The sequence below is a fragment of the Ovis aries genome, chromosome 14, assembly GCF_016772045.2.
Source record: "Ovis aries strain OAR_USU_Benz2616 breed Rambouillet chromosome 14, ARS-UI_Ramb_v3.0, whole genome shotgun sequence".
In the NCBI taxonomy this organism is placed as follows: Eukaryota; Metazoa; Chordata; class Mammalia; order Artiodactyla; family Bovidae; genus Ovis; species Ovis aries.
In genome coordinates this window covers 43,076,474-43,097,346 of record NC_056067.1, presented here as the reverse complement: position 1 = coordinate 43,097,346, position 20,873 = coordinate 43,076,474, and the positions used below count along the sequence as shown (strand labels likewise).

The 20,873-nt window shown below is 45.6% G+C and overlaps 1 protein-coding gene and 1 non-coding gene across 2 annotated transcripts in view; both read right to left on the bottom strand.

Moving 5' to 3' along the window:
* Positions 1-206: 206 nt before the first annotated feature.
* TRNAT-AGU (transfer RNA threonine (anticodon AGU)) lies at positions 207-280 on the bottom strand. Its single transcript has one exon. It is a non-coding gene; the product is annotated as a tRNA-Thr (tRNA).
* A 2,738-nt stretch (positions 281-3,018) lies between these two features.
* Positions 3,019-20,873, bottom strand: part of WDR88 (WD repeat domain 88) — a 50,086-nt gene continuing 32,231 nt past the window's right edge. The window contains exons 7-11 of the mRNA XM_004015620.6: positions 19,272-19,459; positions 17,195-17,277; positions 15,207-15,275; positions 6,676-6,768; positions 3,019-3,403 (exon numbers count right to left, since the gene is read on the bottom strand). Coding sequence (XP_004015669.4) covers positions 3,206-3,403; positions 6,676-6,768; positions 15,207-15,275; positions 17,195-17,277; positions 19,272-19,459 — 631 coding nt within the window. The 3' untranslated portion in view covers positions 3,019-3,205. The remainder of the gene's footprint in view (positions 3,404-6,675; positions 6,769-15,206; positions 15,276-17,194; positions 17,278-19,271; positions 19,460-20,873) is intronic.

Sequence of the window (20,873 nt, the reverse complement as noted above, 5' to 3'; positions counted from 1 at the left end):
CACGGACCTGAGTTTGAGCAAACTCTCTGAGATAATGAAGTCCAGGGAAGCCTGGCGTGCTGCCATCCATCGGGTCGCAAAGGGTCAGACGCGACAGAGACTGAACTACAACAAAGCCTCCTGTCACACCTCCAAAGCGAGGAGGAAAGGGGTAGAGGCGCAGCAAAATTGGGTGTGAACAAAAAGAGAGCCGGGACGCTCGGTTGAGGCACCGCTGGGATTCGAACCCAGGATCTCCTGTTTACTAGACAGGCGCTTTAACCAACTAAGCCACGGCGCCACTTGCGTTTCTTCCTTGCAAAACTGTTCCTCATCACTGTTTACTACATAGGCTGTGCGCATGCGCACAAATTTTGTTGGTGGATGACGCGTGCGCAGTGTAAGGTCTCGGTCACTGGCAACTTAGACCAGGGGTACTCTGAAACCGGAAGCTCGGACAGTGAGCTGAGGGGCCCGGTGATCTCAGTGTTGTGGTATCTGCTCACCAACGTGGAGCTAGGATGGCCCGTCTTTAGGGGATGCTCGCGCAAGATCCGGTCCCCGGCCCTCCATAACTGGTGCAGGGAAGCCCCAGGCTGTCCGGCAAGGCCGAGCCCCTCCCGCTCCAGAGATCCCGGCCCCGCGAGCGCTGCCTGGCCGCCGGCTGCCTCCGCGTCGGGTCTCGGCTCACACCCGGCGCTGGTCCCACGGTGACCACGCGGCGGACCCATAGCACGGGCGCCCTCAGCCTGGGAAGCCGATTGCCCTCCTCGGCCGCACACTAGCCACCGTGATCTCCGGCGCCGCCAGTTCTGGGGGCTCATACGCCCTCCACTGGGCCTCTTCCGCGGGTTCTGAGCACAGAAAGAATCCGGGGGCATTGAGGGGACCCTGAATAAGCACAGAAGGATCCAGAGTTTCAAGGGGCCTAGGCTGCCGCCCTTGGAGCATCAACACCATACGTCGGAGGATTCTGCTGCCAGAGAAAAGCAGAGCCCTGCCGACTAAGGTTCCTTATTTACGCCTTCTGGGGCTCCTCGCTCAGACACATCAGCCCCTTCGTCGCAACACTTTTCAGAGGGCTTTTGAGCAGCAACAAACCCGAAACCTGCTAATTCATTGACCCAGAGATTTCTCCAGTAGGAGAGTTTCATCCACAGGAGGAATGTCAGTCTCTGCAGACCTATGTACACAAGATGGTTCATTCCAGCTGACTATTTTGTAATAGTCAAAAAGGAGAAGCAACCTAAGTGTCTGTCCCTGGGGACAGTGTTGGTACATGCAGGCTGTCCATCCTCCTCCGCAGTGAGGAAAAATTATCTCTGCATATCTTCGTGTGAGGGAGAAGGGATAAGACTTCTCTTCCAAAAAGAGTCCAGTTACTGGGAGGCCATTCAGTGGAGTTTTGCCGTGTATCATCCATCATCATTCTTGTAAATTAATGGATAAATACTGAACAGTCTGCTGAAGCTGGGCGGTCACCCCGGTTGTGACGAAGGAGGGCAGCACCAAGCACAGGGCCTGCCCAGGCAATGACTACCGGGTTAGGGTGCTCTTGGACAGAATTATAGGATGCCAGTCAATTAACATTAAGTAAATCAAACCTGCACCTAAGTTTTTAAGAGAGACCAAGGGGCATACTAATGATAGTTGATGGAAATCCTGTGCTGTGCTGAGTCGCTCAGTTGTATTGGAGTCTTTGCCACCCCATGGGGGTAGCCAGGATGTCGCCTGCCAAGCTCCTCTGTCCATGGGATTCTCCAGGCAAGAGTACTGGAGAGAGTTGCCATGCCCTCCTCCAACCAGGGATCTTCCCAACCCAGGGATCAAACCCAGGTCTCCCGCAATGCAGGCGGATATTTTACCATCTGAGCCACCAGGGAATGGGATTGGTGTCCTATTACAGGGATGGGCCTCCCGTTCAGTTCAGTTCAGTCACTTAGTCATGTCTGACTCTTTGCGACCCCATGAATCGCAGTACACCACGCCTCCCTGTGCATCACCAACTCCTGGAGTTCACTCAGACTCACATCCATCGAGTCAGTGATGCCATCCAGCCATCTCATCCTCTGTCATCCCCTTCTCCTCCTGCCCCCAATCCCTCCCAGCATCAGAGTCTTTTCCAATGAGTCAACTCTTCGCATGAGGTGGCCAAAGTAATGGAGTTTCAGCTTTAGCATCATTCCTTCCAAAGAAATCCCAGGGCTGATCTCCTTCAGAATGGACTGGTTGGATCTCCTTGCAGTCCAAGGGACTCTCAAAAGTCTTCTCCAACAGCACAGTTCAAAAGCATCAATTCTTCGGCGCTCAGCCTTCTTCACAGTCCAACTCTCACATCCATACATGACCACAGGAAAAACCATAGCCTTGACTAGATGGACCTTTGTGGGCAAAGTAATGTCTCTGCTTTTGAATATGCTATCTGGGTTGGTCATAACTTTCCTTCCAAGGAGTAAGCGTCTTTTAATTTCATGGCTGCAGTCACCATCTGCAGTGATTTTGGAGCCCCCAAAAATAAAGTCTGTAAGCCATACCAAATGCCATACCTTCTTGTTTACCTGAAACCTTCACTCTTTGTGAAGTAACTGGTTTACGTTGTATTTGATGCTGTGGAAGCAGGAAGGAGGCTGTACACATGCTTGGACATTCTGGAAATTGAAGACACTGGGGTAGAAAACAAGCAGCATTCTGTGATGGAAATGCCCTCACCTACCTGCCTAACCAGACCTTCCTCAGCTCTGGGCAGGTGACCATTTGGGCGCATCAGCCAGGGAGGCAAGCACAGGGCCACAGTACAGTCCCTTCCACAGAGGGGGCTACACAGCTTCCTCTTCATTCCACAGACCCTTCCTCAGGGGTTGCTGGTGCCAGCACCCAATGACTGCTTTACAGGGCAAATCCAGAGATCAGAATATGTTCCCGAAATGAGACAGGATGAACAGCAGGACATAGAAATAGCAGAAATGTTTCTAGAATGCACACGCTGTTTTCCAAAAGCATCTAGATTTATTCTGCATGAAAACTACAGACAAAGGGATCCCTAAGGTGCTGTGGAGCTGAGAAGGCCAAGCAGTGGTGGGAGTCCAGCCAGAGCCTGGCCTGGCCCCTGACTTAGTCTGATGGGCCCACCCACTGGGGAGGGGCCCCAGAGAAAGGTCTCTGCAGAGCCCCCAAGCCTACGTGACAGGTGACCTGGGCTCAAGTCACCCAAAGGATCTTGTGGCCATCAGCCGTCCTCATCTGGGCTGCTCTCCCTTGACAGTGAGGCCTCCCCTTCTGATGACTGTGAGGCCTCCCCTTCTGATGACTGTGAGGCCTCTGTTGACAAGTCCGTTGCATTCATCCGGCAGAGCACACATTTGGTGACTGTTTCAGAAAAGATGTCACTTTCATAGGTGGAGAAAGGACTGTCACATTCTTCACACTGACATGAAATATTTTAAAAGAGTAGAAAGGAGATGCTGATCAGAGGAGGTCGAGGCATACAGTTTAGAATTCTTCCCCTTGATCCAACCACCTGGGGCCGGGCCAAGGCAAGAGCTGCCTCTCCTCTCTGGGGTCTCTAAGCCCACAAGGATGGAAACTGCAGGCCACTGAGAGAGAATGAGCTCAGGCTTTCCCCTCTCTTCCCTCACAAAAGCTACACAGGTCCTGCCAACTCATGTCCCCTGCTGTGGGGTCCCAGCAGTGGATGAGAGGGAGGGGGGAAGTGGAAAGCCACTTGACAATGGCAAGGACTGGGGATGGGTGTCTTAACTATCACCCTCTGCTCTGTGCAGAGCGAAACTGCAGAGCCAAGGGGTATCCTAACTACCTGACATCCCAGGGACACCTTGCTTTTGAGCATCAAGTAGGCAAGACTTCTGAACAAAGCAGGAACATGATAAAGATGCTGAACATCCTCCTCTGTCTCAGCCTGTTTCTGGCTGAAGCACCCAGAGGACAGTGGGTACAGTGGCATGGCTCGCTTGTCACATTTTCCCACCAACATGTGAGCAGCACCATGGGAAGGGCTCTTGGGCCATGAACAGAGGTCTCTCAGAGGATCCCACCATAGCACGGTACCCCGAGACCAGCCTGCAGGTGGCAAGCCTCCACCCTGGCTCTCCAAGCCCCTATGCTTTGTCACCCTGGCCCTGCCTAGGGCCCCAAAGCCTGCAGGGGAGGTGGGGCAAACCCCACCCAGGGTAGGTCCTCTGGGAAACCTGGCCTCCAGGATTTCTCACATTGATTCAGAGCAAGTCAAATGCAGCAAGCTCATCTTTGCTACAGCTTCTAAGTTCAGTTCAGTTCAGTTCAGTTGCTCAGTCATGTCCGACTCTTTGCCACACCATGAATCACAGCACACCAGGCCTCCCTGTCCATCATCAACTCCCGGAGTTCACCCAAACTCATGTCCATCGAGTCAGTGATGCCATCCAGCCATCTCACCCTCTGTTGTCCCCTTCTCCTCCTGCCCCCAATCCCTCCCAGCATCAGGGTCTTTTCCAATGAGTCAACTCTTCGCATGAGGTGGCCAAAGTAATGGAGTTTCAGCTTCAGCATCAGTCCTTCTAATGCACACCCAGGACTGATCTCCTTTAGGATGGACTGGTTGGATCTCCTTGCAGTCCAAGGGACTCTCAAGAGTCTTCTCCAACACCACAGTTCAAAAGCATCGATCCTTCAGTGCTCAGCTTTCTTCACAGTCTAACTCTCACATCCATACACGACCACTGGAAAAACCATAGCCTTGACTAAATGGACCTTTGTTGGCAAAGTAATATCTCTGCTTTTTAATATGCTATCTAGGTTGGTCATAACTTTTCTTTCAAGGAGTAAGCGTCTTTTAATTTCATGGCTGCAGTCACCATCTGCAGTGATTTTGGAGCCCCCCCAAAATAAAGTCTGACACTGTTTCCCCATCTATTTCCCATGAAGTGATGGGACCAGATACCATGATCTTAGTTTTCTGAATGTTGAGCTTTATGCCAACTTTTTCACTCTCCTCTCACTTTAATCAAGAGGCTTTTAGTTCTTCTTCACTTTCTGCCATAAGGATGGTGTCATCTGCATATCTGAAGTTATTGATATTTCTCCTGGCAATCTTGATTCCAGCTTGTGCTTCTTCCAGTCCAGCGTTTCTCATGATGTACTCTGCATATAAGTTAAATCAGCAAGGTGACAATATACAGCCTTGACATACAGCTTCAAGTAGGTTTCTTTCTTTCCTTCCTTTTACAAGAAAGAAATGTATTTGATCCTTTACCTACCTTATTCTATACCATAATTCCCCACGACCCAAACCCAGGACAGCAGGGCTCAGAGGAGGCAGTCCCTGGATCCTGCCCTGGTGGCAGGTGGAGACACAAGCACTGCTCTGTGGCCAGTCAGCTTCCAGGGCCTAAGGGCCAACATGGCTGCAAAGACCATGAGGATCAGCTGGCCACAAAGATGCGATTCCATGGGGGACCCACCCATCACCTCCCTGCCCCCAGTGCCATTCCCCAATTGCTATTGTTGTTCCATCACTCAGTCATGTCCAACTCTTTGCAACCACATGGACTGCAGCATGACAGGCCTCCCTGTCCTTCACTATCTCCCCAAGTTTGCTCAAACTCATGTCCGTTGAGTCAGTGATGCCATCCAACCATCTCATCCTCTGTCAACCCCTTCTCCTCCTGACTTTAATCTTTCCCAGCATCAGAGTCTTTTCCAGTGAGTAGGCTCTTTGCATCAGGTGGCCAAAGTATTGGAGCTTCAGCTTCAGCATCAGTTCTTCCAGTGAATTTTCAGGACTGATTTCCTTTAGGATGGACTGATTTGATCTCCTCGTAATCCAAGGGACTCTCAAGAGTCTTCTCCAAAAGACTCCACAGTTCAAAAGTGTTCATTCTTCAGCACTCAGCCAATTAGCCATCCCCAGAAGTGGTAGCTACCAGCTGGGGGACCTCCTCAACAGAGACAAACCTGGGGGATTCCAGGATTCACAAGGGCCCCAGGGACTCCTCAGCTTCGTGAAGGGGTAGCCAGGTGCCTGCACTGCAAGGCCCCAGCAGGCATTGGCCTCCAGTGCCCAGGGCTCATCCTGGCTACACCTGGTGAAACAGCTCTGCCCACCATAATCATCCACCAGAGAACTGGGACTTGAGTTCCATCCATGGGAAACGGGGCACTGGGGACCTGGCCAGGGTTCTGCTGACGGAGCTTAGGAGGCCCACACAGAGTCCAGCTGTGCGCCAGCCATTCCTCCAGGATGTCCTCCCACTCATTCCATGCTTCAGCACCAGGCTCAGTCCTGCCTCAGGGTCTCCACATGGGCTGTTCCCTCTGCTGGGATGTTCTTCCCCTAAAACAGCTTCACAGCTCAGAGCTCACGCCTCCCCCACTACCTTCAAATCTTTGAACAAATGTCACCTTCTCAATGAGACCTCTCCTGACCCCCATTTAGAATGGCATACCACCAGCCCTCCCATTTCCCGTCCTGTTATTTTCCTCCAAAGTACCTATGACCATGTGAATTACTACATAAGTTTCTTATTTCTTTATTATTGTTTATCTCCCCTTTTAGAAACGTAAGCTCCCTCGGGGCAAAAATTTCAGTCTGTTCATAGTTTTATCCCCAGTTGTCCAAGAAATATTTGTTCAAAAAATAAATCAATTTGTAGAGAGAATTAATGAAAGCCTTCATTTGGCTTTGTTTTACCCAATACCAACCTGTTTCACCTTTAAGCCCCGGGTCTTTTTGTGCTCGATTACCAAGGGAATTTGGTCAATTTCTTCAATATTCCATAGCCTCACAGTCCGATCCTAAAACAAGTTAAATAAGAAACCAGCAGTCACAAAATGGGCTCATTAGGCTGGGACGACCCAGGGAGGTGCATGGCATCCAGGTTACATGCAGAGAACTTCCACCTGCAGAGTGATAGAGTTAGGGTGACCAACTGTCCCAGTTTGTCTAGCACTATCCTAGCCTTAGCACTGGAAGTCTCACATCCCCAAGAGTGGAAACAAACAAGATGTCCCTGAATAAGAGAATAGAGAAATTGTAGTTCATTTATGTGACAGAATATTATTCAGTGAGAAAAAATAGAAGAGAGCTGTCAAGTCACCAAAAGGAGGAGCCTTAAATACGTATTTCTAAATGAAAGAAACCACCTCTGAAAAGGCTACATACTATATGATTCCAACTACATAAGATTATGCAAAAGGCAAAAATATGGAGCCAGTAAACAGGCCCATGGTTGCCAGGGGTTCTGGGGAAGAAGGGGAGGGGTGAACAGTTATAGCACAAGGAGTTTTGAATTTTTAGGACAGTGAAATTGTTCTGTATGATATTGTGATGGTGAGAACATGATGTGATTTTGGCAAAACCCACACCACACAACATCCACTGGATCATCGAAAAAGCAAGAGAGTTCTAGAGAAACATCTATTTCTGCTTTATTGACTATGCCAAAGCCTTTGACTGTGTGGATCACAATACACTGTGGAAAATTCTGAAAGAGATGGGAATACCAGACCACTTGACCTGCCTCTTGAGAAACCTGTATGCAGGTCAGGAAGCAACAGTTAGAACTGGACATAGAACAACAAACTGGTTCCAGATAGGAAAAGGAATACATCAAGGCTGTATATTGTCACCCTGCTTATTTAACTTATATGCAGAGTACATCATGAGAAACGCTGGGCTGGAAGAAGCACAAGCTGGAATCAAGATTGCCAGGAGAAATATCAATAACCTCAGATATGCAGATGACACCACTCTTATGGCAGAAAGTGAAGAGGAATTAAAGAGCCTCTTGATGAAAGTGAAAGTGGAGAGTGAAAAAGTTGGCTTAAAGCTCAACATTCAGAAAATGAAGATCATGGCATCTAGTCCCATCACTTCATGGGAAATAGATGGGAAACAGTGCAAACAGTGTCAGACTTTATTTTGGGGAGCTCCAAAATCACTACAGATGGTGATTGCAGCCATGAAATTAAAAGACGCTTACTCCTTGGAAGGAAAGTTATGACCAACCTAGACAGCATATTAAAAAGCAGAGACATTACTTTGTCAACAAAGGTTCGTCTAGCCAAGGCTATGGTTTTTCCAGTGGTCATGTATGGATGTGAGAGTTGGACTGTGAAGAAAGCTGAGCACTGAAGGATTGATGCTTTTGAACTGTGGTGCTGGAGAAGACTCTTGAGAGTCCATTGGACTGCAAGGAGATCCAACCAATCCATTCTAAAGGAGATCAATCCTGGGTGTTCATTGGCGGGACTGATGTTGAAGCTGAAGCTCCAATACTTTGGCCATCTGATGCGAAGAGTTGACTCATTTGAAAAGACCCTGATGCTGGGAAAGATTGAGGGCAGGAGGAGAAGGGGACAACAGAGGATGAAAGGGTTGGATGGCATCACCAACTCAATGGATATGTGTTTGGGTAGACTCCGGGAGTTGTTGATGGACAGGGAGGCCTGGTGTGCTGTGGTTCATGAGGTCGCAAAGAGTCAGACATGACTGAGTGACTGAACTGGACTGGACACAACATAAAGCGTGAAACTTAAACCATGGACGTTAATTCATAATTATATATCAACATTGGTTCATTAGTGGTGATAAGTATACCACAGTTAATGCAAGGTATTAATAATACTGGCAACTCGAGAGTAGGGCTATAATATAACTCTGTATGATTTGCTCAATTTTTATATAAACCTAAAACTGCTCTAAAAAATAAAATCGATTTTTAAAAAAGAGTTCTACGCTCCTAAAAACTGGTCACTGAACTAATTTGGGAATACCACTCAGATCTACTGTGTCATCATTTCTTTGATTATGAAACTGAATGTGGTTGGCAAAATAATGTTCTCCCCCAACCCTACCCCTGAAGAAGGCAATGGCACCCTACTCCAGTACTCTTGCCTGGAAAATCTCATGGATGGAGGAGCCTGGTGGGCAGCAGTCCATGAGGTTGTTAAAGAGTCCCACTCGACTGAGCAACTTCACTCTGACTTTTTACTTTCATGCATTAGAGAAGGAAATGGCAACCCACTCCAGTGTTCTTGCCTGGAGAATCCCAGGGATGGGAGACCCTGGTGGGCTGCCGTCTATGGGGTCGCAGAGAGTCAGACGCAACTGAAGCCGGACATGACTGAAGCGACTTAGCAGCAGCAGCAGCAGCAACCCTACCCCCACCCCCAAAGAAGTCCACATCTTAATCCCCCAAACCTGGGAATACGATAGATTTCATGACAGTAGGGAATTAAGGCTGCGGAGGGAATTAAGTGTGCTAAGCAGATGATCTTAAAATAGGTAGATTGTTCTGGGTTATCTGTATGGCCCAAAGTAACCACAGAGTTTTCTCAAAGTGGAAATTCTAGTCAGAGGAGTAAGTAACAACTGAAGAAAGGCACAGAGAGATACAATGTTGCTGGCTTTGAGGCCGGAAGAAGGGGCCCCAAACCAGGGAATGTGACTGGCTTCTAGAAGCTGGAAATGGCAAAGAAGTGGATTATTGCCTAGTGCCTCCAGCAGGGAATACAATCCTACTGACATGTTAATTTTATCCCAGTAAGAACTTGTCATACTTCTATCTTACAGAACTCTCAGATAATAAATTTCTGTTAGGCGGTGAAGTCCGTGGTGATTTACTATAGCATGCTGAGTCATGTTTCATTTTCTGACTTTGCACTTACAAGTAAATATCCTGTGGGAAAACAAAAGGAGAAAGTTTGGTGACATACACGCTGGCCCTTACAGTGCAGAGCTGTTAGATTTTATCAACAGCCATGCCCGCTACAGCAGGGGTCCCCAAACCCTGGGCCATGGTACCGGTCCATGGCCTGTTGGAACTGGTCTGCATAGCAGGAGGTGCATGGCAGGCCGGCCAGTGAAGCTTCACCTATGTTTACAGTTGCTCCCCATCACTGGAACTCCATCTTCTCTCAGATCAGTGGTGGCTTCAGATTCACATAGACACAAAAACCCTACAGTGAACTGCACAGGTGAGGGATGTAGGTTGCACACTCCTTATGAGAATCCAATGTCTGATGATCTGGTCTGCATTATGGTGAGTGTATAATTATTTCATTATAGATCACAATGTAATAACAATAGAAATAAAGTGCACAATCAATGTAATATGCTTGGATCATCCTGAAACCATCCCCCACTCCAGTCCATGGGAAAACTGTCTTCCATGAAAGCAGTCCCTGGTGCCGAAAAGGTTAGGGACCTCTGGTCTGCAATATATTGAGTGATTTGTCCAGCTGTGACAATGACAACAATGAAAAAGCTCCCCCTAGCTCTTAGACACTTGATTCAAAAGGTGGGGTTTCATATCATCTTCATTTCTATAAAGATTTTAATGAAACTGTAGAAAATATAAAACAGAAACATGTTGACGTCTTACACAAATACAAACCAGATGCTGCTCATCTATCTACATATTCCTCAGACATGTACATATTCCTACAAATTCCCAAAATGTGAATTCTGGGAAATTCCATTTATTAACGTACCAAAATAAATGAAAATATCCTACCAGTCAAAGGGCCTGCACATCCTACAAAGGAATCTTCTTTGCTTACCTGTGGTGTTAGGCCTCTCCCAAGCAAAGTTTTTTTAGTCATTTTTCAACTTTCTCAAAATGTGCAGAAGCACTTACTACTAACAAAAACAGAGGTTTTACAGAAATGGAAGAAGATATCATCCTTAAACATATGCCTACAAGATGGCTATTATCATTGCTAGTCATAGAAAGGATGTTAAAATGTTAGCCTACCATAAAATCACAGATTTTAAGTATGAGACAAGTTAATCCTAAAGGAAATCAATCCTGAATATTCATTGGAAGGACTGATGCTGAAGCTCCAATCCTTTGGCCACCTGATGTGAGGAGCCAACTCATTGGAAAAGACCCTGGTGCTGAGGAAGATTGAGGGCAGGAGGAGAAGGGGTTGACAGGGGATGAGAGGGTTGGATGGCATCACTAACTCAATGGACATGAGTTTGAGCAGGCTCTGGGAGATGGTGAAGGACAGGGAGGCCTGGTGTGCTGCAGTCCATGGGTTGCAACAAGTCAGACACGACTGAGCAACTGAACAACAGCAACACAGTAGCCAAAACAATATGGTGTGTGCTAGTCACTCAGTTGTGTCCAGCTCATTGCAGCCCCATGGACTGTAGCCCGCCAGGTTCCTCTGTCCATGGAATTCTCCAGGCAAGAATACGGGAGTGCATTGCCATTTCCTTCTCCAAAACAATACAGTACTAGCATAAAAATAGAGCCCAGAAACAAACCCTCACTTATACAGTGAATAATTTGATGAGGAAACCAAGACTACTCAATGGGCAAAGAGTAGTCTCTTCAAAAGTAATGCTGGGAATCCCACTCCTAGGCATATACCCTGAGGAAGTCAAAACTGAAAAAGACACATGTATCCCATTGTTCACTGAAGCACTATTTACAATAGCTAGAACATGGAAGCAACCTAGGTGTCCATCAACAGACGAATGCATAAAGAAGCTGTGATCGTGTACACAGTGGAATATTACTAGCCATAAAAAGGAACGCATTTGAATCAGCTCTAATGAGGTGAATGAACCTAGAGCCTATTGTATAGAGTGATGTAAGTCAGAAAGAGAAAGATAAATATCATATACTAATGCATATATACAGAATCTAGAAAGATGGTATCGAAGAATTTATTTGCAGGGCAGCAATGGAGAAACAGACATAGAGACCAGTCTTATGGTCTTGAGGAGAGGGGAGGAGAGGGTGAGATGTATGGAGACAGTAACAGGGAAACTTACATTACCATATATAAAATAGATAGTCAATGGGAATTTGCTGTATGTCTCAGGAGACTCAAACAGGGGCTGTGGCCAACCTAGAGGGGTGGGGTGGGAAGGGAGATGGGAGGGAGTTTCAAGAGGGAGGGGACATATGTATACTTATGGCTGATTCATGTTAAGGTTTGACAGAAAACAATCATCCCTGTAAAGCAATCATCCTTTAATTAAAAAATAAACGTTTAAAAAGAAAATGATTTTTTAAATATAAATTTATTTGTTTGCATTGGAGGCTAATTACAATATTGTAGTGGTTTTGCCATACATTGACATGAATCAGCCATGGGTGTACATGTGTTCCCCATCCTGAACCCCCCTGCCACCTCCCTCCCCATTCCATCCCTCAGGGTCATCCCAGTGCACCAGCCCTGAGCACCCTGTCTCATGCATCGAATCTGGACTGGTGATTCGTTTCACATATGATAATATACATGTTTCAATGCCATTCTCCCTAATCATCCCACCCTCGCCCTCTCCCACAAAAAAGGGGTGCTGGGAGAACTAGATAACCACATAGAGAAGAGAAGAATGAAATTGGACCCCTATCTATACAGCTCAAAAAAAATTAACTCATATGAATTAAAGATTTAAACATAAGCCCTGAAACCATAAAGAGAAAATATTTATATTCAAAACTGATAAAAAAAAAACCTCACAGAATTCAATAGCAACAATAGCAATAAAAGAGAAACTGAATAAGCAATTTTCCAAAAAAGACTTACAAATGACCAACAGGTACATGTGTGCTTAGCATCACTAATTATTAAGGAAATGTAAATCAAAACCACAATGAGCTATCACCTTACTGTTAGAATGGCTATATCAAAAAGTTAAGTGTTGGTGAGAATATGGAGACAAGGGAACTGTTATGAACTGCAGGTTGCAATGTAAATTGGTATAGGCACTATGGAAAAAAGTTTTGGAGGAGCCTCAAAAAAAAAATTGAGAATGGAACTATCACATGATCCAGGAATCCCTCTTCTGGGTGTATATCCAGAGGAAATGAACACAGGATCTCAAAGAGACATCTGCACCCCCGTGTTCATTGCAGCATCACTCATAATAACCAAGGTATGAAAACAAGCTAAACACTCAACAATGAATGAATGGATAAAGCAGACGTAGTATATATGTGTGTGTGTGTGTGTGTGTGTGTGTGTGTGTGTATAGGATATTATTAGGCCATCAGAAATGAGGACATTCCACCATTTGTGACAAGGATGAATGTTGAGGGCATTATGCTAAATGAAATAAGTCAGACAGAAAAAGACAAGTATTGTGTGATCTCAATGATATGTGGAATCTTAAAAAAAAAAAAAAAAAGAAAGAAAGAAATTTATAAAAACAGAGAGTAGAGTAGCAGTTACCAGAGGCTGGGAGGGAGCAGGAGGGAAATGGAGAGCTATTTGGGTCAAAGGATACAAACTTTCAATTATAAGATTAACAAGTTCTGGGGCTCTAATGTACAGCATGGTGATTACAGATAATAACCCTGTATAATATATTTGAAATATGCTAACAGAGTAGATCTTAAATGTTCTTGTTACAAAAATAGAAATGCTAATTATATGACGTGGTGGAGCTCAGGCTATGGTGGTAAGAGGGTTTCCCTGGTGGTTCCAACAGTGAAGAATCCGCGTGCAAAACAAGGAGACCGGGGTTTGATCCCTGGGTTGGGAAGATCTCCCGGAGAAGGAAATGGCTACCCACTCCATTATTCTTGCCTGGAGATTTCCATGGACGGAGGAGGAACCTGGCAGACTACAGTCCATAGACTTGCAAAGAGTCAGACACAACTGAGCAACTAACAACTGGGCTTCCCCGCTGGCTCAGCGGTGAAGAATCTGCCTGCAAGGAGAACTGGGTTTGATACCTGGCTCGGGAAGATTCCCTGGAGGAAGGTATGGCAACCCGCTCCAGTATTCTTGCCTGGAGAATCCCATGGACAGAGGAGCCTGGTGGGCTACAGCCCATAGGTTCACAAAGAGTGGGACATGATTGAAGCAACTTAGCGCAGTACAAATGGTGGCAAGCATTTGCAATATATATGTGCATCAAATCACACCTTGTACCTCTTAATCTGACATGATGTTACATATCAATTATATATCAATAAAGCTGGAAAAGATAAATACATAAAGTATCTGTCTAACCAATCTTATTGTATTTATATTCTCTTTTTAAAAAGTTTTACATTTATATATCTTAAGAATGTACAATAATATAGTCTGTAAATTTTAACTAATCAATAAAGGGACTTCCCTGGTGGTCCAGTGGTTAAGACTTTGCCTTCCAATGCAAGGAGTGTAGGTTTGATCCTGGGTCAGGGAAGCTAAGATCCCATATGCCTTGCAGCCAAAAATACCAAAACATAATACAGAAATAATATTGTAACAAATTCAATACAGATTTTTTTTTAGTGATCCACATAAAAAACTTAAAAAAATCTTTTAAATAACCAATAAAGTCTTTTTTTAGTCAAAATAAATTGCTATATCAAAAGACAGAAAGAAATATCACAAAGCATATTTTTCTTAACCATATTTGCTTAATTATCCTATTATTGGTTACTACTAATACTGTTATTGACTAGTTCAAGTGTTATTTTGTTTAAATAATTGTATTTATGTGACAGAAAAGTAAATATTTTTAAATAAATACTCTTTTGATACTTTGCTTGTATTTTTACTTTTTCTAGCTTTATTGTGATATAATTGACATAATCATTTTTCATATTTTTATGCTAAAGTAACAACACATTGGCATAAAATTTTTATTATGTATTATATTATTGTTCTTTTTTTTTTTTTAATCAGGTGTTGCAGTCTCCTGCATTGGCTCTCTAACAAGTTGATCGTGGCAGGCAGGGTCTTATCCACATTTTTATACACTTAGAAACCCCCAATCTAGAGAATGAGATGATTCTAATTAAGGTTGGGGGACAAGGTGGGACCCTACTTCTTTGGTGCTCACACATGGAGGACAGCCCTCAGGATGTCCCAGGCTGGTCATTATGTGCCCTTGGCATGGGAATCAAAGGATGCAGAGAGTAGAGAGGGAAGACCCTCCTGGAACCTCAGAGTGATCTGCTTATCCACAAGCTGACCCCTTTCCCTCCAAAGCCCCCAGTTGGGTCCATCATTTGCCAGTTTGAACAGGCTCTTGCTCCAACAAAGTTCAAATAACGATGGTGCAGAGAAATACCTGGCAACTTCTCACCTGAGCAAATGGAAAGACCCAGTTTCCACATTTTCAGGCAGCTCCGTGGATGGGGACAGCCTGGCCAGGTGTGGCTTTCAGACTGAAATGCTCAGGGATCTTACTTGACAGGGGCCCATTTCTGCTAACAACAATTCTCACAAATGTAATAGAGATTTTAAGTCACTGAAAGGTTGGCCACTTTTACCTTTGAAGCAGAAAGGATCCATTTCTTGTTGTTGCTAATGGAAACATCCATCACCCAGTCATTATGGCCCTGAAGAAAAGTAGAGTTTTAAGAGGACTAGAGGGGAAAAAAACACCTTTGAAAGAACAACAAGAACTGAAAAACAAAGTCAAGAATTCAACCTTGCCTGGTTTTGAAAGCAACTAATTGTGTGTCCCTGGTTTCACCCAAGACATTTAAGGTCTACAAAGTGTAAAGGCTTGTGATTCATGTGTATTTCACAGCACCATATGTGTTTTTTTAAATAGTACTCTGGTGCTTAACACAATGGGAAAAAAATTATATTCCCAGCTGGTCACAGAGCACATTTTGCAGTTTTTTGTCTGCTTTCTTTGTTCTAGGAAATATCACTCAGTAGTCCTATTGCTAAGGGAGCATTTGGCTTCAAGTAACTGCAAATCTACCCACTGTGACTTAAGTACATGGGGTTAATTTCCTCCAGTAAATGGAGTTTAGAGGAGATAAATACTTGCTGGTTCAGACACTTAATGATGTTGGAGCTCCATGTCAGCATCTTTTTCATTCTTTGGTCTTTCCCAAATGGAAAGAGGTGGATGGTGAGGTATGGTAAGAAGAAAAGAAGTAAGAGTTAGGTTAAACTGCTGTGCATTTAACAACAGGGCAGGAATTTGAGGGTAGAATAATAGAGAGAGGAGAGAAGGGAAAGCGGAGAGAAGAATGACCTGGTGGGAGCAAAAGGGACTTTTAACCACAGTGAGGTTGAATGTTTATGTGCTATGATGTAAGCTCCCCTGGCCTCTCCAAACCCACAGAGAAGAGGGAGACACAGAACAGCCCTGAGCGTCTCCTGCATTCACACGCAAAGGTGGCCACGCGATCACAAGACCAAGGAGTGCGCAAAAATCTTGGCATGGGGGCAACTGGAGCAGAGGCACCAGTTCTGGAACTGCCTACCCTCTGGATTCTCGCTGTGCTGAATAATCCACCTCCATATCACAAAGCCACTTGGAGTTGAGTCTCCTCTAACTTGCAGCCAAAAGCACCCAGTCGACACCCACCATTCTGGAACTCACAGCTGTCTGTGCACGCCTCATGATGACATTCATTCCTCTGCATAGGGATTCCTGCCATTTGCAGACACAGCCCCTACTCAGAGTTTTTGCCTTTACTGCTCCACTTTCCTGGAATGTCTTTCCCCAAGATCCTCACTCATCCAGTCTCTCCTTGCCCTCCAGTTCTCAGCTCAAATGCCACCTTCTCCGAGAGGCCCTCCTGACCCACCCACTATGGATTAATCCCTGGAGTCTATTACATCACCCTGTTGTGGGTTCTCTGTGTCGCTCATCACTGTTGAGGATGTGTTTGCTGGTTTTCTTGTCTGTCATTCCCCACAGAGGTGTCAGTTCCGTTGGGAACATTTAGGTCTGTCTCACTGTTGTATCCCCAGCACCCAATATGAAATGACTAAAGAATGAAGCTCAGGGACTTCCCTGGTGGTCCAGTGGTTAAGACTCCGCGTTCCCTGTGCTGGGGACCCAGTTTAATCCCTGGTCAGGGAACTAGATCTCACATGTCACAACTAAAGATCCAGCTTACTTACTAGTTCCTTGTGGGTGCTGAGTCGTGTCCGACTCTTTTTTTTTTTTTTTCGTGTCCGACTCTTTTGCGATCCCAGGGATTGTAGCCCGCCAGGCTCCTCTGTCCATGGAGTTTTCCAGGTAAGAATACTGGAGTGGGTTGCCATTTCCTTCTCCAGGGGATCTTCCCAACTCAAGAATCAAACCCATGTCTTCTGCACTGACAGGAGGGTTCTCTACCACTTGTGCCACCTGGGAAGCCCAAAGATCCAGCATGCTGCAACTGAAAAAAAGATCCCATGTGCTACAACTAAGACCTAGCACAGTCAAACAAAGAAATAAAATAAATATATATATTTTTTAAAAAAAAGAATGACGCTCAGATCTTCTATCTGATACTGGCATTGGTACCTTCAAGGAGAGCTTCCGGTAGCCTTCTTCTACATCCCAAATAGCCACGGTCTTGTCGAACCCTCCAGACACGAGAAAAGAGGCTGGAACACAAATGAAAGCATCTCAGGGGGTAACCTTCCTCAGCCAACTGCTTCCTCCTCTGGTGAGGCCAAGGCAGGCTGAGGATGCATCTGTGAGGTGCCACTGTGGCTGAGGACACTCAACCCTCTTCTTGGTGTGACTCAAGAACCCCCAGTCAGTTAGAGTTGGGCTTCCTTGGTGGCTCAGATGGTAAAGAATCTACCTGCAACGCAGATAGACCCAGGTCCGATTCCTGGGTTGAGAAGGTCCTCTGGAGAAAGGAATGGCAACCCACTCCAGTATTCTTGCCTGGAAAATCCCATGGACAGAGGAGCCTAGTGAGGTACAGTCCATGGGGTCGAAAAGAGTTGGACACGACTGAGCAACTAACACTTTCACTTTTTCTCAATGTTCATGGTAGTTATGCTCTACAAAGTCATCTCAAACACTCAATGAATGACTGGCCATAGGGAAAATGTGGGGTTAAGTTCCAGTGAGCCTCTGGTCATAATATTTTCATCAGCCAATCAATTCTTAACTTTGTTTTCTGTCTGATTCTGTTTACAGATGCCTTATTTAACACATACTGCTTATTTGTTAACATTGAATCCATAGCCCCTGGCATTATAACTCATGCCTGAACAATGCTTACCTAACTTGTGTTTCCCTGTAAAGCACATCACAGGCTTCACACAGTTAGGATCCTGGACAGTACTACAGCACTATGTTTGGGGGCCTCTTTAAACAGCAAAATCATAAGCAAAAAGCACAAAATGGAAAAAAAAAGTGGAACTAAATAGATCACAAAAAAGACATCTTATGATAAGAGAACTGAAAGAAGGCAGAGGGTCACCTCATTCAATCTCAGTTGGGAACACGTGTATATGGCAAATTCGTGGCTGCTCTGCACGTATCCATGGATGGCTGCAAAAGTGCCGTAAGTATTGATTTTAGGGTTACAAATAAACTTTACCCAGTAGGTAACTTCACAAATACAGAATCTGCAAATAGTGACAACTGACTATATACAACTCTGAAACCTAAATAGAAAGCCAAAGACAGAAGCTGGTGGGATACCTCATAGGAGGGTCTGACTTATAGAGATGCTACTTCTGAAGAAGGAAACATGTCACAAGTCAGGCCCTGACTATGTGCGTATTGGTTGGGTAGCATCCCGCCCCCAGCCCCTGTCACACAGAGCAAACCCCACTCCCCACCAGGATTGGGGAGCACAACATTTTGGCTCCTGGATGTCAGGAACAGTCATGGCCCTCACTGAAGCCAGCTGCTCCTGGCTGTTTCCTGTCATTGTTCCTGGTCGCATCTATGCCTCTTTATCAGGAAGGCTCCACAATGTCCCATGGGGAAACACCCCTCACTATTCTCAGTGCCTCTGGTTCAGAAGGCACGACACTGACCTCAAGCTCCAAGGATGGGTAAGATTCCCAGGCCTGGCCAATCAGAGACTTCCATTCCCTGTGAAAGGGGCGGGTTCACAGATGGGTATGTGTCAGCTGAACCAATGGGAGTCTTCCCTGGGACTTATGTGGGTGCCATCAGAAAGAGGGTCTCTCTTCCTCTAGGACTGTCAGTAGCCAAAACCGTTGTTGGCCTGGACCACCAGAGGCCATCTTTGCCTCTCTGAGGAGAAAGGTCAATACAGAAGAGAAACGGAGCTGGGCGGGGGGTGGGGTGGGCAGAGTGGAAGAGTTGGCTTCCTGAGAGCATTGTCTGAGTGTCTGGATCCAGCTACTCCTGAAGGGCGATCAGCTCTTGGACTCCTCATTACGGAACTTAATAGATACTCTGTTGCCTTGGCTGCATCAAGCTGAGTATCTGTCACTTGCAAACTTGCGCATCTCTCTCCTGATTCTTGAGGAAAATAAATCCACCCTCGCTGTGGGCATCATTGGAAAGCCTTTCTGTCCTAAGGAGGGTCCATGTGAATGGAACATGAGGAGCTTGGCCCCAGCAGTCCCACGGTGTGGAATCCTTTGATGTGTTAATTACTCACTGTCTCTGGCAAAGTGGCAGGAGCTCACGCAACCTTCATGGCCCTGCATCAGAGTCACACAGGCTCCACGGTTTCGAAACTCCCCAGTATGGACATTCCATATTTTCAAGGTTTTATCCCAGGAGCTTGTACACAGGAAATGGCCACTGAAGGTGAAACAACAGTTTGAGATGGCATTGTTATGTGCCCTGCAATACATATGAGAGGGTTCACACATTAGCATGTCACTCCTGGAGAATCCAGAGACATATTTAAAGTGGAGGTGAGTGGAATGGGCATTGGAGCTGATGCCTTGTGACTTAATGGATATCACTTGTTTGATCACTGCTTACTATGATCCAAATATTAATTAATCTAACTATGTTACACTATTCCAGGAGGTCCCAATAATGGCAATATTGATCTTTTTGACTGGATATTTTTTTGTGGTAGGGGGATGTCCTATGCATTGTAGGATGTTTAGCAACATCCCTGGGCACCCCTTAGCACATGCTGGTAGCCTCCATACCCAATTATCACAACCAAAGAATGTCCCCCAGACACTGCCAAATGTCCACGGGGGCACAAGAGAACCACCACCCTATTCAGAGCTGCTTGAGGCTTCAGAAAAAAAGAGCAGGTGGAAACATTGTCTGTGACAGTTAATGGACTAATAGCCTTTCAGGTTTAAGGTGGGTCTCCTCTGCTCCCCACTTCCCCTCCTTTCTGTCACGGGCAGGGGGGCGTGGCTCCTTCCCCTCATCTTCACCACCCCTCTCTCACTCACTCCCCTTACTTCTCCTCACACCAAATGCTCTCTTTTTCCCTCTCCCTCTCTCCTTATCTGTCTTCAGTGCCACTAAAGTATATTTTAATGTTGGGCATTTAATTAGTAAAGTTTGGGGCTATTTATTCTCAATTTTTAAATGTCTTTTTAAATTTTATTTATTTTTGGCGGTGTTGGGTCTTTGTTGCTTCATGGGCTTTCTCTAGTTGTGGCGAGTGGGGGCTACTCTCTAGTTGTGGTGTGAGGACTTCTCATTGCTGTGGCTTCTCCTGTTGCAGAGAATGGGCTCTAGGTGAGCGGGTTTCAGAAGTTGTGGTCTGTAGGCTCAACAGCTGCGGCTTCTGGGCTCTAGAGTACAAGCTCCATAGCTGTAGCACACAGGCTTAGTTGCCCCACAGCATGCGGAGTCTTCCGGGATCAGAGACCTAATCGATGGCTCCTGCATTGGCAGGCAGATTCTTTGCCACTGAGCCTCCAGGGAAGCCCAGACTATCTTATCTTTTAGGAAAAAAAAAAAATCGTCAGAATTCTGCTTTTTGTTTTCTTTCATGATCCTCAAAGTATTTTCCCTATGATTCTCATCTCCTGTAACAAATAGGGTTTTCAATCTAAACTATGAACACAATTGAGCATCTGAGTAGCCTGGATTATAATATCAATTCAAACTGAAGAAGAGGTTGAATAAATTGTTTTCTAGCACCCAAGTCAGAGTTTTAGACTCTGTGTGGGTTCTTTGAAGTATACAAACTGAGTAGGATCAAAGGAGAAGAAAAGTCAGCTTCTCAGGGGTCTCCAGGCTTAAAATGTCCAAGTCCCAGTGCCTGGTGGGGTAAGAA